Here is a 17618-nt window from a genome sequence, read left to right as displayed (position 1 = left end):
CGGACTAGATGATCTACTCAGGTCCCTTCCGACCCTAGAAACTATGAAACTATTCTGGAATCTGGGGAGATGAAGATTATTAATGTTCTTACACAAACAAAACAAGTTATTAACAAGAGTTGCAGGGGCTGTTTTGCTGCTTATGTCTTTGCAGTGAAAGCGGTTCTTACCATCTTTGCCAGAGTCTTGGTTTGCAGCATCTTTGATCATCACTTCCTCTTCTACTGGCGTCATCCGAGTTCTGGCTTCCCCTTTTTCATTCATATGTGATGCTGATTGTTTTCTTAGTTTCTCTCCCAGCTTTTCAGAATATTCCATATTTGACTGGAGCTCTGTAACTAGATTCACAGGGTAAGGATAAAAGACCAGTCAGCTCCCTCTAAGCCAGAGGTTCTTGACCTTTTTTGTACCATGGACCCCTTTGGCAGTCTGGCGAAGCCTATGGACCCCTTCTCAGAATAATGAGCATCTGTAGACAGGAAGACTGTGATCACATGCGATCTAGCGGCAAGTCTAATAACTACCGTAATTTCAAAGTAGTGATGAGCATAAACAATAATTTGAGATATCTGCAACAACTGTAATGTGATATGAAAATATCTGTGATTTCTATTGGTGACAAAGTCACAGGTGCTGCTAATACTATTGTGGATTGTTGCCTACATTCATAATTGAAGGAAATGCTAAATTTCAGTTAGAGGTTATGATTTAAATAAAAGGTCATGGGGCTGTCTGTGCCTGCTCTGGACAGCCCTGTGCAGGCTGTGAGTGGCTGCAGCAGGGAGTGTGGGCCACGGGGCGAGCGAGGGGTGCTTCCCCACCCCCATCCCCCTGCGCTTAGCTTTTCCCTGGGCTCTTTCCCTGCACAGAGCAAAATTGGCCCCTCCCCTGCCCTGTGGCCAGCACTCCCTGTTGCAGCCACTTGCAGCCTGTGCGGGGTTGTCTGGAGCAAGCACAGGCAGCTCCAGGCAGGTTGCAAGCGGCTGCAGCACAGGACACCAGGCATGGGGCGGGGAGGGGCTGCTTCCCCCTCTGTGCTCAGTACCACCTTGTAACCTGGCCCCTCTGCCAGCCTGGGCCCCGCGTCGGTTCCAGGCTCACCCGTCGGGGCCTGCACATGGCGACAGCAGCTGCGGCCCCCCCGCTTGCCACACTGGGCAGTGTTGGCCACCGCCGCCTCTGGGCTGCCCAGTGTGCAAGCTCCAGTTGGACAGCGGCAGCCAACACTGCCCAGCACAGCAAGTGGGGGGGCCACAGCTACTGCTGCCGATGGGCGAGCCTAGAGCTGGCACAGGGCCCATGCTGGCCGCAGGGTGGGTTACAAGCTGGTGCTGAGTGCAGGGAGAAGCGGCCCCTCGCTCGCCCTATGGCTGGCACCCTACATTGTAGCCACGTGCAGCCCATGTGGGGCTCCCTGTACCTACTCCAGACAGCCCCACATTGGCTGACAGCAGCTGCAGCAGGAAGCGCCATCCATGGGACAGGTGAGGGGCCACTTTTTCCCATGGGGCTGGGGGGCACTGGGAGTGAGTGGGTGGGGAGCCAGTGGGAGCACGGGGCCCGCACCAGTGTCCCAGGGCCAGTGTTGACAGGTCCCAGAGCAGGGTGGCAAGAGCGCAGGGTCCTAGCTGGCAGGGGCTCTACGGAGCTGGATCAGCTCCCCTCTCTCCCTACTGGTGCAGCTGAGCCCAGCTCCACAGACCCCTGTCAGCCTGCGCTCTGCTTTGGGCCTCACCAATACTGTTCCTGGGATGTTGGTCCCAAGATGGTGACCAGGGGGCGGGGCACCTGTCAAGGGGTGAGGCTACCCATGCGGCCCTGGACAGCCCGCCAAAACTGGGTAAACAGCCCTCCGCCTGAAATAATTGCCTGCCCCTGCCCTAGCAACAAAGGGAAAGCACCCTTAACTGGTGCTCCCCACTACCAAAACCCTGGGTCCTCAGGCTGGATCTGGCACATGGGCCATAGGCTGTCAACCCTAGACCTAGATAAACAGTTTCATGGCCACATGCTGCTTCCCAGAAAGAAGAGGAAAAAACCCTACAAAATGGCATTGTCCAAGGCATTTGTATCTATTCTTAATTAAAATGATGTCACACAGGAAGATCAAGCAGATATCAGAAAACTTTGTGGTCCTAAACACAATTTTCCCCACAAAATTATCTGGAGGCTGCAGTCAACCACCACACTCCCCTCAATCACCTAGGCCCCTAAAAATGACATTATACCCCATAAATATTTCCAAAATAGCAGGCCCACAAACCTCCTCTGAAACTTGCCTGCTAACGAAGGAACTGCTGTGAAATGTTATGTGCACTTATAATGAAGTGATGATGATCTAGTTGTTCTGAATGTCACTCATTTATAGTGCTCCCTGTACTCATCTTGACCTCCACTTGAGCTAGCTTTAGGCCAGTTTGTGGCTGAAGGCCAGACCACCACTCAAAACAGAGACAACATAAGGCAAATAGCCATCTCTTTCAGACCCAAGGTAGTGACATTTATCTAAATACACAGTGCATGTAGGGTACAACTCAAGATATTTTTGGATGCCCATGCCTGCTGCAAGTACTGCCTGGATTTATGTTTGCTACCTTTCCAAAGCTAGGAGCGAAATGCCTTAATTCCTCTCTCAACCACCAACTGCAGCTCTTGACACACACCCCTTTCTCCCTCAAAATCTGGGCAGAGACATGGTGAGCAGGACATTCTGCCACTTATCAGGCACCTATGCTGATCACAAGTTTGGCAGGGTGGCACAACAAGGGAGGGGATTTCTATCTTGGCTTATTTCATTTTTGGCTTTATAAGTCAAAACCTACACCTTAAACTTCACCCAGGCAGCCACTGCAGCTCCCAGAATACTGCATGGCCCACAACTGTGATCCTCACAAGATTCTCTTTAACCGTTAATAGTAACATTTGACACCATCCTCAGTTTCTAGGCATGTACTTGATGGAGACACCCTTGACAAAAGTGAAGCAGGAGGAAAACAGTCATCTCCCCCTTAATCTACAGCAAAGCATATAGCTTTAGAACCACAGAATAATTACTCCCCTGCTAGCTTAAAGGGAATCCCCAGACAAAATCTTGGCCAGCTTGCTACCCATAAAAAAAGTAACATGATACTTAATTTTGCTGCAACCAGGTCCTGATCCAGGGGTGACCATGATGCCCCAAGCTCCCTCAGCCCTTAGAACCTGCGCTCTTTTGCAGTCATTGGGCAATTTCCCTTTCTCCTCACCTGCCACACCTTGATGTTGTTACAATTTTAGAAAATGGGAGGCTGCCCCAGGGCTTCCCCTAAGATCTTACTCTCTACCATGAAGGTGTCACCGTTCATCACCTTAAGGGCTAAATATGTGGGCTCTGTCCTCTCCAATATCCACATCCCTGCCTTGTAGATGATACATATACTTATCAATTATAACAGCCCCTATAGGCTACAGGCTCCTGGCTTTGTTTGCCTGTTACACCAACCCCTCTGGGCTATGGGCACTATGGTCCTCTCATTCTCTAGCTGCGGCCCACTTGGCCTTTGGTCCTTCTCCTTAGACCAGTGGTCACCAATCAGTGGCTCTCAATCCATTGGTAGATTTCAGAGCCTCTTAGAGTTGATCCAAGGCTGGGGTGGGGGGCTGAGTGCATGTACACACGCACCGCAGTGCAGCAGGTCAGTCCAAGGGGGAGGGAAGAGGTGGGAGCTAGACGGAGGCCCCTGCAATGAGGGAGTGTCACAGAGACAAGAGCAGGGGTAAGTTAAGTCGGGCCATGGCCGAGTGGAACTTACCTGCTGGGAAGCTGTGCCTCCAAGTAGTTTTTCTCCCTCTGCTATCTGTTGCCCACTCCTTCCCTCCCCACACTTACCTACTGGGTGGGGAGCAGCAGTGCACAGTAGATCCTGGGTTGCTTTTAAATGCCAAAGGTGATCTCCACCAGCCCCTCATATGGTGTATGGCCCCAAGACATTCCCAAGGAGCAGTGGTGCAGCAGCTTCAGACTGGGAGGCCACTGTTGGTGCCCTAATGTTCCCCCTGGGATCCCTGCTGCGATGCTGCCACTCAGGAATGCCCTGGGGCACCACTCACCATGTGAGGGCATGGCAGTGACCACTCAAACCCAGGGCTACCTGTTCCACTTACCATAGTGCCTAGGGAGGCTGAGCCGGCTGGGCCAGGTTCTGCACAGCCCCAGTGCCAAGCAGAGGCCGTCCTGCTGGGACCAGACCCCCAACTTTCCCCAGAGTGAGCTGGGGAGGTCCTGGCCCGGCAGCATGGAGGAGCCTTCCAGCTCCAGTGGCACAAGTGCAATGGGAGGCGCAAGGAGCCTGATACAGTGCCTGGGCCCTGCTGCTGCAGGGGGGCTGGGCAGATCCACCATATGGCTGGGAGTCTTGCTGCTGTGGTGGGAAGCTCCTGACTACTGTTCTTGGCCCGGCACCTCCCTCCTTCCATGTATTGGCAGGATCCAGGCACAGGAGAGGTCCACAGTGCCAGCTCCATCCATGGGGTCAAGGAGAAGCTGCAGCTCCACAGCTGGCCCACAAGCAGGGGGAAAAGAGTGCATCTCTATGCCCGCTCCCACGAGCAGGGCCGGGGCGGGGGCGAGAGCAGCAGTGCCCCTCTGCAGGCCACACACACGCTGCCCTTCCGGGGTGCATGCAGCAGTGAGAGCCCCACTCCCTGACCCCCCTGGATGAGCCATGGCTCCATCCCACACCCTGACTCGCCCCAGCTGAGCGCCTGCCCCAGCCCTACTCTCTTCCTCACTGTGGGGGGTCTTGATCTGCCCTATATCCTTTCCCTCCCCTTTCCCCTTCAACCACACCAGACACATGCAGCCATATTGGAAGAATCGGATTGGTATTGGACAATATGCCTCCTTAAAATCGGCTATTGGTATTGGCCCCAAAAATCTCTGTAGGTGCACCCCTAATTGACAACATTTTAAAGAAACAGCAGGGGAGCCACAGCAGCCAACCTCCATTACCTAGCAGGCTAGGGTGTTAGGTCTATTTTGTGTCAGGGCTGAGAGTAGTCTTATGCAGAGTTTAGATTATGGTTGTATGGGATGGTTTGGATAGGGATGATCCTGCCTCAGGCAGGAGGTTGGGCTAGGTGACCTCTGCAAGTCTCTTCCAGCCCTACTTCTTTATGACACCTGAAGACTGTGACAGGTAAAACCCCAAGACCCAAGTAGGATGCCTTAAGGCAATTAAAGGAGAGTCAAAGGCATAGCTAATGACAAACCTACATCACTGGGATAATCAAAAGGAATGGGACTGGAGAAGCAGGGGAATGACTTGCCCAGGAAGAAAAATTGACCCATCTTTCCCATGGAGCTATATTTTCATCCACAGAGCTTGATAGACCTGCCAGTGGCAGATGAGAAGAAAACTCAGAGGCAGTTACCATGCAAGAAGCAGATATGCACAAAGGACCACAACAACCAGCCTGAGATTCCCATTACAGAACCTGACCAAGAATATTATCCTGCAATGCCTTTGTTTTTACTTGGATAAGCTAATTTCTGCAACCTGCTGAATAACAAATCCATGATTTACTCAAGGCTCTTCGCAGCCTATTGCCTTGGACTGGAACAGTGCATCCACGTGCTTTCCATCACTACACTGAAAGTGCTTCTTACCTTCCCTGGCAATTCCTTCCTTCACAGCTCCATCCTTCACCATTTCCTGCTCTGTATCAGTCATCCCATCTTCTTCATTTCCATAATTCAGCTTCTCAATTACATGGGCAACAAATTCCCTCAATGATGTGCGGGTGGATCTCTGAGCTGACAGGGAGCCCAAATGTCTGCCTTGACTTGTGGTGACAGCAGGGGTGGAAAGGGTCTGTCTATGAAAAGCTGGACATTCAGAAAGCTATGGTCACATGGGAGTTCTGCCAGTATCCCCTTCCTGTTTATTTCTGCACTTCAGGCATACAGAGGGAAGGGGAACTGAACAAAGAACAAAAATCTGTCCTTTACTTTACTCAGAACAGTTGTTTGCTCTGCTTGATTCCAACAGGACTACAGTAGAGCATTGACTGCTGTGTCCTTGGTATATGCTCCCAACTACTGTTTACTTATACCTGTCACTTGACCCAATCCCTACTCTGATTCCACACCAACTGTTTGGCTGAAATTTTCTTACTCAGAACATACAGCTATACCTCTGTCCATTCACATTCCCCACTCAATCTATTTCTTCCACCAAGCCCACTAGCAATAACCCTTCAAGAGCTGGAACACTATTGGCCTGTGCTGCAGTACACTGTGCCTTAGTTAAACTATAAGATTCAGAGAGTAGAGAATTCCTCTGGACACAGCTGGTAGGACCTGAAGTACCAGTCTGGCTAAGTCATGTGTGAACTAGCTGACAAGTCATGGTCTCAAAATTGTGAGAAATGCCAGAAGAGAGAGCACATTGATCCAGATCTCCAGTATTTTGCAGTAATTTTTGCTCCTCTTCAACACTTTATCACTGTTTCACTCTCTGGGGGTAGCAGGAACACTACACAGACCATATTCAGCCATCTGCATTTGTTTCTACCCTTGCCTTCAGTGCAAGTTCCTACTTTCATCCTCTCATGAAACACAGGTATTAAGCTCTTTTGGTTCCAAATTTGACTGGTTTAAATTATCACACCAAGAAGGCACCTATTTGTAAACATTTTAAAAACAGTTTGGGAACTGAAACTTATCATACAATGTTTTGCTGGGGTAAAAACTCAAGAAACCCAAATCTAAGCAAGGGATTAAAAGACTGTTCTGCACTCAGAACCACTTCAAACTAAAGCCTTGCTATGAAGATGGATGAAAAAAAGTCTCAGCAACACAAGCTAGTAACAACAAAAGCATTAGCTACAAATCCAGGACTAGGCAACAACCGCCAGCTTCTCTCTCAGCTACAGCCTGGATGAATTCCTGTAAGTAATCACTTGGAAATTAGCCAGGAGTTAGGATTTATGTCTAGGCAGATGCATTTTAAAAAGAGCTATTACATCCAAGACTGAATAAGACTCTGACTGATTATGTTAGCTCAAAGTGTATTCTGACTTCCTTGTTCTACTCCCCACTGCCCCTAATCAATAAAGGTATCTGGTTACAGTATGCCTGGCTACTTCACTATAGGGGTAAGCAAGCCTTTTGCTCCCAGCCCAGCCTCAGAGCTTGTCTGCTTATGTTCCCTCAGTCATACCTGAGGTTATCTGGGGATGCTTTGAGCTGAAAGAGGCACCCAGAAATATTATCAGTGGGCAAAGCACCCCCAAGGCTTGCAGAGTGTGTGCCCCAGAGCCTTAACAGAGACCAATGCCAGGGTGGTGCCAGTGTTACCGCAGGATTGTGGATGTCCTCCAGGAAGCAGGACAACTGGCAGTAGGCACCCTGTGGGAGACTCTCAAAGCAAGGTTTTTGGGCCTGACACAATGAGGCAGGTCGCTCTGCATAGTAGAGCTCCCTACTGTGCCACCACAGTTTATGTCCACAATTCTTCTTTACAGTATTTTGGGGAAGACTTCAAATCCCTTTCGTCTCCATGGTGGAGGGGGGCGGCAGGGAACCTCTCACTTCTTTGCTGTCTTAGAGACTGGCAAGAAGTAAGGACATACATGTCCTATTTGATTACTACTCCCCAGATATCAGGCAGAAGGCAGGGTACAGAGAGTAACTATAAATGAAAGGGCAGGTAAGCAGGTCTTCCCCTCACTAGGACAGGGTTACCCCTCATCAGGCAGAAAAACCCACTAATCTGTATTGGTCCCCACTGAACAGAGACTTTTTTTTTAGGACAAGACACTGGTGGCAGAACTTCATTGGCAAGGGAAGAGGAGAAAGGTAAGCACTGACAATTGAAACAACAGTAGCTGCTGTCCTAAACTCATGTTTAGGGGACAAAGTCTGACAGCCCATAAGACCGGTCAACGGAAAACATGTTTCTTTACAGGACAAAAAGGACACGGGATCTAGGTGCGACTAAAGAATCCAGGAAACAATTTTACAACAGCTATTCCTTAAGGGGAAGCAGCAGCTTATGCAGCAGGTCCCAATTCAACCTCCTCCCACCCTAGCTCCCACGGTACTTACTGCAAGACACAAGTCCAGAAACCTCTTCTTCATAACTGTTCCGCTGAGTACAATCTTGTTGGTCCCTGGGTAGGCTCCGAGCTTTCCCCACAGATGCAGGGCCTGACCTATCAGTATGATCCAGGGCAGAGTCCTCATGATCTCCCTGTACCATTTCTTCCTCTTGATTCACATTCAATGTCAAGTGCTCTTTCTGGACTAAAGTATTCAGGAAACAAGTTTACAACAGCTATCCCTTTAGGGGGAAGCAGCTTATGCAGCAGGTCCCAGTTCAATCTCCTCCCACCCTAGCTCCCATGATACTTACTGCCAGATACCGGTTCAGAAACCTGCTCGGCATAACTGCTCTGCTGAGTACAATCTTGTTGGCCCCTGGGTAGGCTCCAAGCTTTCCCCACAGATGCAGGGCCTGACCTATCAGCATGATCCAGGGCAGATTCTTCATGGTCTTCCTGTACCATTTCTTCCTCTGGATCCACATTAGATGCCAAGCGCTCTTTCTGGGGCTCTGGCTCAGCTGTGTTGAAAGCTCTACTCCCTCGTTCTAAAGTGTTCCTTGCCAAGAGCTGTGGTTCAAGAGCAGAGAGTCTTCCTTGGCTTTTCTCACTGAGCTGAGGCTGAATGAAGAGCTCCGTGTTATTCAAGGTGATTTTGCTATCATTCATCATCACAGTTGTCCCAGTCATGGATAGTGCTTGTGAATCCACAAGATAATTTTCTGCTGTTTAAAAAGTTTTAAAACAAGTTTAACTTGGGGAATTATTCAGGGCCCTAAAACAGTATGCAAATTAGCAGGGAACACACACACGTCAAAAACTGACCTCCACTTCATACCCACCCACAAAAAAAAGAGAAAAAGAAAAACTCCATTGATCCAAGAGCCTTTTTTTTTTACCAATTTAAATCCAGACAAAGAGATAGGTGCCTTCTGCATGTAAGCTGCAGAGCAGTGCAGCCAATGATTCTAAACACCTTCTGGAGAAAGGTACAAATACAGTTCAGCTGTAAATGAAGCTGAAATCAGTCAGTCCGTATTCTGGCATGCCAGGACTGCATTCCTCATCAATTGTCCCAAAGCCTGGATAATTGCCTGCTTTGGAACAGAATGGGCTGTCCACCTGCTTGGTAGTGCCAGCCACCAGATGCAAGGTCACACCAGTTTACAAAGAATATTTATGAAGCTCTAAAATGCTTTGGGTCCTAGCCACTTCCTTTCCTACCTGAGCTTTCAGCACTAAGGTGACTGGTGCTTTAACAGACAGAGCAAGAAAGCACCTGAGGTACCTACCCAGTTATCTCTACATTTGACCATTCCTGAGTGTGTTGTAGGTTGGACATAAAGACAGGCCCTCAAACTATGGGATTTGTTTCCTCCATTCGTCTGACACAGCAAGAACATGGAGGTCATACTCTGAGTGTTACATTCCCTGATCAGCAACTCTTTTAAGCTACAGTTCTATTAAACTTAGAATAAAGAGACAGACAGACAGACTGACCTGATGCTGCTAAAACTTTTCAAAGTTTACCATACTCTCCTCCAACTACCCCCTATTCACCATCTATGACCCAACTGAGCTCATCAGCCACAAGGAAGAGTACACAGCAATTTCTCTCTGGTTTTAAGTTTCCAGCCATTACTTAAAAGAAATGCATATTAAAATACATAATGGTAGCCTTCAAAACAGATGGTCTTGAATGGCGACATGTGTTAATTAGCCTATTTTAGGGATGCCCTTTTTTATTTGGTCTTTTAGTAAATAATATTTATAGACCATGCAATAGCTAAAATAAGTGCATTTATTTATATGAAACACTGCTTTCCACTCATTTTCTGCTTCTTAATGGTAGGTAAAAAGGGAAGCTGGAGAACTAATGAAAAAGACTGTAAGAGCTAAAAAGGTCAATAGTGCTCCCTGTACAGGTTGAGGAGCAAAACAGAAGGAATATTTTAGGGCTTGCCTATACCTAAAAAGATTTTCCAGCATAATTATACTGGATGATCAGTGCAGCAGAGGCAGTTTATACCAGCTAAAGAACACTCTTTGCTGGTATAAGTGAATTCACATAAAAGCTTTGGCAGGTAGAACTAACTACCAGTTTGGGGTGCTATTGTTTTTCACTCTGGACATAGCTTTGTTGACAAAAATTTAAATGTAACTCAATCTTTAGTCAAGACTATTTAAAACTCTTTCATTCTGGTCTCAGACATCAGCACTACCTGTGATACTACTAACTGCAATTCATCCATATGATTTCATCAAAAATAAAGAAGTTGAAACTGCTGTGTTGTAGTAGCACCTCAACACTTTCCAGCAGTGTGAAAGCATCATGAATGTGCATTGACCACAGCACAACCACCCTGCAATCCCTGCAAAGAAAAGGAGAACCAGAGGACACGCTGTTTTGTTGTCAGATAGCAAACTGATAATCACTAGACACTTCAGTTCTTTCCACTTTCTCCCACTGTCCAAGATTTCTTAAGACCCAGTCTTAAGAGGATGATGCAAAAAAAAAAAAAGGAGGTGAAGCAATTCAAATAACTTCAAGGTCCCAACTCCTATTCTGGTAGTAGTCACTGCTAGTCAATGATCTGGTAGCAATGAGAAGTGAATTCAGACCTTGGAAGCAGGTTAAGACATCACAGATTTTAGATAAAGGGTTTGTGCCATTCTTAAATTTCAGTGTTCAGAATCGCTTCCAGGTCACTAAAAATTAAAGTGCCCTGGAAACCCTGTTCAGCACTTCCTAGAGATTGGTTTCCAAAGAAGCACCCTATACGGGATGCATTTCCACCCAAAGTAGGAGAATAATAACATGAGAAACTCACTGTCTTTTATCTGTAACAAATTTTGCTCCACACCTCCTTCAAAAGCATCCACATTGACAGTTTTGCGATTCTTTGGCCTCCGTAGTAAGCCTCTTTTTTCAACAGTGTTTGGTGGAACCGGGGTAGCAAAAGAAGCTTGTAGGGATCTGAAAAGGGAAAAAGATGATAGCAACCCTCTAGAACAGCAGTTTTCAACTCTTTTAGTAAGTGTACCCCTGGCAGCCCCCTTTTTAGTAAGTGTACAGGGAGGGGGGGGGAGGGGGGGGGTGCAGCAGCCAGACGTGGAGCAGAGGCGTGGTGAATGGCAGCAGCACAATGTCTGTGCGACCCTGCTCCTGCATGGCGGGAGCTGCACTCTGTCCCTGCCCGCCCCTGCATACCCTCTGAGACCTTTCAAAGTACCCCCATGGGTATGTGGACCCCAGTTAACAACCCCTGCTCTAAAACAGGGATGTCAAAAATATGGCAGAGCCGCATCATCTGGCCAGCCCCTGGTGCTCGCCTCATGTGGGGCCAGTCCAGCGCCCCCTCCTTACCAAGCTGGATTCAGTCCCCAACACCTGCTATGGGGTGGGTGCCACATGCAGCACCAGTCCCAGAACTGCAAGAGCAAACACTTGATCTGGCACACAGGGGATGAGAGAAGCTATGGAATGAGTGCTGCATGCCACTGGATTCAGCATGCTGGGAGGTCTGCAGGCCTGATCTGGCCTGCAGGGCCAGATGAATTTAACACTGCTGCTCTAGAATTACTATCTCCCCTTCTCTCCCTAAATTACAAATCTGCTGCTGCTGACCAAGAGTTGAGCCTTAAAAGATTAATTAAGCCCCTTAACTAGACTAGATAACATACACAACAACTCAGAGGAAAACAATGCAAACAGTCAAAAAGCTAGGTCATGAAACAACTATATACAACAGCATGGGCAATAATACCCACCTTGCTCATACTCCTAGTCTACCCATAACTGGTATGCAAGTGAAAGGTTTGAAAGCCCAAGAAGACTGATAGATACTTCTTCCTGTAGGACTCTCTCCTCAACCCATGCCACAATACATAAGGCAGCATTTAGTCATCAAAGTTCAGGGAAGAAGACTATAACAAGAAAAACGTATTCCTCTAGGTTGTGCTATGGAAAAACTGTGGTTAGGGTTTTGCTTGCCAAGCAATTTGTCTTTTCCCAATTCATCTTTTCACATTTGCTTTACGTATTGGCAACCCATTGAGAAAGAGGATGAAATAGGAAGAGGTCTCTTGCCATGCTCCCAGTTTGTATAGTATGGCATGTATTAAGTCAAAATGATTCACCAACAGAAACTGACATCAAGAAGGGCACCTCTAGAAAGGCACAAGATTCAGTCTAAAACAAAAAAGTGATATGAACCCTCCATAGGACTGCTGCAGCATAGGAAAACCCCATGATATAAATATTTTCAATGAACTGTATCTTTCACAGATGAAACGGAAGAGAAGAAGGCTAGACCCTTTCTTAGTTGTTAGGGACTGGAAGGGACCTTACAGATCATTGGACAATACTCTCCAGTGCACTATCTATCCTTTCTTTTCAACTCAAGGGATACCAGAGACACACTTAGGTAATTTAAATAGCTGGATATTAGTCAGCAAAATGAAGCAAGCTAAAGCAAGGTGAAAGTTCTGTACAGCACTTAAGGCACATGTTTCAGAAGAATCAGAATGACTATGACCCCTTTTACAGACTCCTACCTAGAGGAGGCTGCATTGCTGATGTGCCTGAAAAAAAGATTAAGCTCTTAAAATATTTAAACACTGAAAAAGAAAGAGGGAACCTACAGGTCTGGTTACAAAATATAGGACGGGAAAAACAGGAAAAAAACCTCAAAGAAAATTCTCAAAAGGTATTAGAAACTGCCCACAAAGTAAAAAAGGATTATAAACTCAAAGCAAGGAATAAGACAGACAACAATGCAAAGCATGGGAATGATACAGAAAGCTGTTCTCAGCTACCCCTGATTCTTTCCATTAAGAATCAGTTGAAATGTGTCATAAAAAATACTTTTTAAGCAAGAAGGATACACAAAATTGAATTATATAGGGGTACAAATGGAACTGGCATGGAAGAGAGAGGGCATAGGAATGTTGGAAGAAAAGTGTGGGTGGGGACAATCCCAGGTTCACATTACTGGCATAGCACAAAGGAAGGCAGAACTGTGAAGAGCTTTTAAGGTCTTGAACTAGATACAGTGAAAGAGAAAGTACTGATTGAAAGATCTAAAGATGAACACGCAAAGACAGTTCTTCATTACATTATTTATGGATTTTGAGGACAGCAACATAAGAAATGAGTGAAGAAGAGAAGGAGTATGCCATGTAAACTGCAGAGGGTTATAGATGAATGTTAGCAGATGGGAGAAAGTCAGTCATATTTTAGAAATGTAAATAAAACTACTGCAGCAAAATGCAGATCCAGCCTAGGTATGTGGGGCATAATGAGAAGAAGGAATAAAACCAGAACTTAATCTTTTGTATCCACAATTTCAAGGTAACAGAAGCAGATGTAGTCACCTTCACGCTACAACCCCCATATCAAACTGCAAGATTGCCTTATTATGTAATTCAATTTCTATCATGTATGACTGACAGAAAGAAAAGTGGCCAGGGAGACACTGGATATAGAAGAACAAACTTTGTACATGCCCATCCATTCTGCTACTCAGAGCTAGGGAAGAATCAGAGCAGTAGTAGTCAAAACAGGCAAAGATTGAGGTTTAACTCACCTTGTCAAAGTTTTGTCATCTGACATTGATTGGGCTAGAAAGAAGTGGAAGAGAGAGGGGTCATTGTAATCGAGCATGACATAGCTTATATGGATATTACACCCTAGAAAACAGATCTGCTTTCAACCTTCCAGAGCCATTTATTCTAAAAACAGTGAGTATACCACCTTGTATCTAGACACCAGTATGGTGCTGGAAGGGGAAGGAAGAATATTTAACAGACATAACAGTGAAGAACACTGGAATTTTATTTTCTTAAAAAAATAGAGTGACAAGACAACATCAGGATTCCTACTCTGAATTCCAGAGTTGCTGATTAACACATTACAGCTTTGAAGGGTAGGGGTGCACGCATAAAGATTTTTTTTGCCAATTATTAACCAGCCATATCACCCGATACTGATCTGATAGCCGACATGCAGCCCAGCAGCTTGGAGAGAAGCATCTGGCTGGTAAGTCTGTGGGGAAGGGGCATGAGCGAAGAAAGAGGCATGGGAGAAGATCAAGGTGCCCATGGTGAGGTAGGGGGTGGGGCTGGGGCAAGGGCAGGAATTGCCCAACCGGGTGAGGCAGGGCCCAAGACAAAACTGTGGGTGGCTCATACAAGGGGCAGGGCAGCTCCTCCCACTGCATACACCCCCAGGGGGAGGCATGGGGGGCATGTGCTCCCCAGATGTGTGCAGGGTGAGGGTGGACTGCCCACTGTCAGCTCAGGGCCAGAGGCTGTTCTGGCCTCTTCCCTGCAGGGGTGCTGGGATGGGCTGCACCCGAGGCAGGACAGGCAGCAGTGCTGGGAGGGGGGGCTGTGGGGAGTTCTGGGGTGGCTATATCCCACCCTGTAGCACCCCCTCCCAGCGCTGCTGCCATCTGCCCTATCCACAGCCCTGGCCCAGCCTCCCTGCTGGGAAGAGACCAATGCAGCCACTGGCCACGAGCCCACAGTAGGCAGCCTACCCTCACCCCATACACAAATCAGGGGGCACATACCCCCCATGCCTTCTATGGGGGTGCACGCAGCACAGTGGGGAGCTGTCTCCCTTCCCTGCCTCTCCGTACTCCTTGGATGAGCCACCCATTGATCCATCCCACACCCTGCTCCACTGCGGCTAGGCAGTAACTGCCCCGACCCTGCCCCAGTCCCACTCCCTGCCTCACTGTGGGGAACTCAATCACGCCCCACCACTCCACAGACTTATCAGCCAGACACTGTTCTTCAAGCTGTCGCACTGCATTCCTGGCTGTGTGCATGCTGTGGCTGCACACATGCACATAGCATTTATCGGTGGCATTATCAGCTATGCTGGCTGAAAAATGCTGATAATGTCAATTTTCCTTTTAATCGGTGCACCTCTACTGAAAGGGCAATAAAACTTATTTTATATGCACCTTGGTCCTGGCAATTAGGCCTGTGCGAATAGGGAAGCATTCAACTGAATTTGGTCAATTCATAGATTTCATAGACAATAGGGCTGGAAGGGACATCAGAAGATCATCGAGTCCAGCCCCCCAACCAAAAGGCAGGAAGTCAACTGGGGTCATAGGATCCCAGCAAGATAAGCATCAGATTTGCTCTTGAAGATGTTCAATGTAGGTGCTTGAACCACCTCTGATGGCAGGCTATTTCAAACCTTGGGGGCTCGGACACTAAAGAAATTCTTCCTTATGTCCTGCCTGAAACGATCTCGCAGTATTTTATGACCGTTCAACCTCGTCATCCCTTGGGGTGCTCTGGTGAACAAACATTCCCCCAGATCCTGGTGGTCACCCCTGAGAAACTTGTAGGTGGCCATCAGCTCACGCCTGAGCCTGCACCTTTGCAGGCTAAAGAGCCCCGTGGCTCTCAGCGTGTCGTCGTAAGGTCTGTTTTCCTGACCTCTGATCATGTGCGTGGCTCTTCTCTGGACTCTCTCAAGCTTCTCCACATCCTTTTTGAATTGTGGAGCCCAAAACTGGATGCAGTACTCTAGCTGTGGCCTCACCAAGGCCGAGTACAAGGGGAGAATGACGTCCCGGGATTTGCTTGAGAAGCATCTATGGATGCAAGCCAGCATTTTGGTCGCTTTAGTAGCTGCAGCATCGCACTGCAGGCTTACGTTCATCTTGTGGTCAATGATGACCCCCCAAGTCTCTTTCTTCCGTAGTGCTAGCCAGATTCGAATCACTGTCCCCATTTGATTCGGCTGAATCAGAGTTTCAGCGCCAATTCAACACCAGTCTGGAAATTCACATCTGCTGGGGAGAGGCAGACACAGCTGGGTAGCTGCAGGTTCTCCCGTGCCTCCTCCAGCTGTGCCTGCCTCTCTCCCCAGGCAGGGGGAGCCATGGGAGAAGCCCCCATGGCTGCCTGGCACTTAAAAAAAAAAAAAAAAAAAACACAACAAATAAACCTCTACACTCCCCAGCTGCAAAAGCAATTATTGGGGTCTCTGTCTGAGGGCTCATGGCAGAGCCCCCCTGCACAGTGCAGGGCAGCAGGAATTGTCCCCTCTCCCCGCCTGGCACCTGCCTCATAGTGTGGGTGTAGCGTGGCTCGGCAGGACGCCATGTGCGGTCTGGGAGCTAGGGTGGCTCCAACAGTCACCTGGAGCCCAGCAGGGCTCAGCCCCAGCTCCCAGACAGTGCAGGGAGCTGTACTATATCTGCACCATGGGCCAGCTGCCGTGTGGGTGCCAGGCAGTGGGGGGCAATTCCTGCTGCACCCCCACTGCATGGGGGTGGGCTCTGCCACAAGCACCCAGAGACCCTGATCCCCGCTGCTGCAGCGAGTAAATGCAGGGCTTTTTTTTTTTTTAAATTGCTGGGATGCTGGGGCCAGGCAGGGCAGCCATTGAGGAGAAGGGGCTTTGCAGGGGAGCTCTGCCACATGGCCCCAGAGCCTGCACAGTCCCTGCTGCAGCTGGTGAGCATGGGGCTTTTTGTTGCTGTTGTTGATTCCCAGGCTGCTATAGCCAGTGGGTGTGGAGCTTTTAAGTGCCAGGAGGCTGGGCCGGACAGGGGATAGGGCCAGGCAGGGCAGCCATGGGGGTTTCTCCTGTTGCTCCCCCAACCTGGGGAGAGGCAGGCACAGCTGGAGGACCCATGGGGGAACCTGTAGCCGCCCAGCTGTGCATCTCTCTCCCCGGCTGATTCGAATCTCCAAATCAATTTGGAGGCTTCAGATTCAATTCGTACCTTTTAATGGATCTCCCGATTTGAGTTGGATTCAGAGATTCAGCCACCAAATTGGGCCAAATCTCCTCTGGACCAAATCGGTGACCAAAGCTTCGCACAGCCTTACTGGCAATGCCACTTCATTCACATTAACCCCAAAGTAGTCACAGCCTGCTGAAACTTCAGCCTGATCATAACATTCCTTCATAACCATTTTCCTTCTAAATAAAGAAAAGTCTGGAACCTTTGGATAAATATCGGAAAAATAAACACACCGTAAGCCTTGGTGAAACAGTTACCAAAACATGTGCCCTGCCATACAATCCAAGAAAAAGACAAAGCAAGTTTGGAGTTTTGTCTTTTAGTCATGACTTTTCATACTATAATAGAGCGTGAGCATTTTAACTCTCACATTTTAGAAATACATCAGATGGATGCTGGCAAGAACCCAGGCAAATTTGCCTCCCCTTCCTACCTCAGTTAAGCCATGTCCAGGCAGGCGGGACAGTACCGTAGTCACTGGGGAGGGTGGGTGGAGGGAAATAGCATGCCAACTGCCAGCTCCAGGAGTACTTGGTCCCCAACCAGCACCTCTGGTTTCACTTCTGGCACTTCCAGGCTCGGTGACTGGCTGCCAGGGGACCCTCCCTGCCCCCCTTCTGCCCTGCTGCAGACGGGGGTGGAGGGGCACCGCAAATGCAAGCATTGGCCCCTGGAGACCCACACTACGCCACTGAGCAAGGGGCAGGCACAGGCACGGAGGAGCAGAGGGCAAGGAGCAGGGATGTCGCCCCT

General features: G+C 48.4%; 1 protein-coding gene across 1 annotated transcript in view; it reads right to left on the bottom strand.

The window, feature by feature from the left end:
• The window catches only part of CENPT (centromere protein T), a 47442-nt gene that overhangs the window by 24828 nt on the left and 4996 nt on the right, over positions 1 to 17618 (bottom strand). Inside the window, exons 6-11 of the mRNA XM_019535528.1 lie at positions 13674 to 13707; positions 10917 to 11062; positions 8397 to 8810; positions 8090 to 8287; positions 5648 to 5866; positions 171 to 338 (exon numbers count right to left, since the gene is read on the bottom strand). Of these exons, the coding sequence (XP_019391073.1) occupies positions 171 to 338; positions 5648 to 5866; positions 8090 to 8287; positions 8397 to 8810; positions 10917 to 11062; positions 13674 to 13707 (1179 nt within the window). The remainder of the gene's footprint in view (positions 1 to 170; positions 339 to 5647; positions 5867 to 8089; positions 8288 to 8396; positions 8811 to 10916; positions 11063 to 13673; positions 13708 to 17618) is intronic.

This window comes from Crocodylus porosus, unplaced genomic scaffold, assembly GCF_001723895.1.
Source record: "Crocodylus porosus isolate Cpor-Errol unplaced genomic scaffold, CroPor_comp1, whole genome shotgun sequence".
Lineage (NCBI taxonomy): Eukaryota > Metazoa > Chordata > Crocodylia > Crocodylidae > Crocodylus > Crocodylus porosus.
Note: the sequence above shows the minus strand (reverse complement) of the source record. Positions and strands in the feature narration are given on the sequence as shown.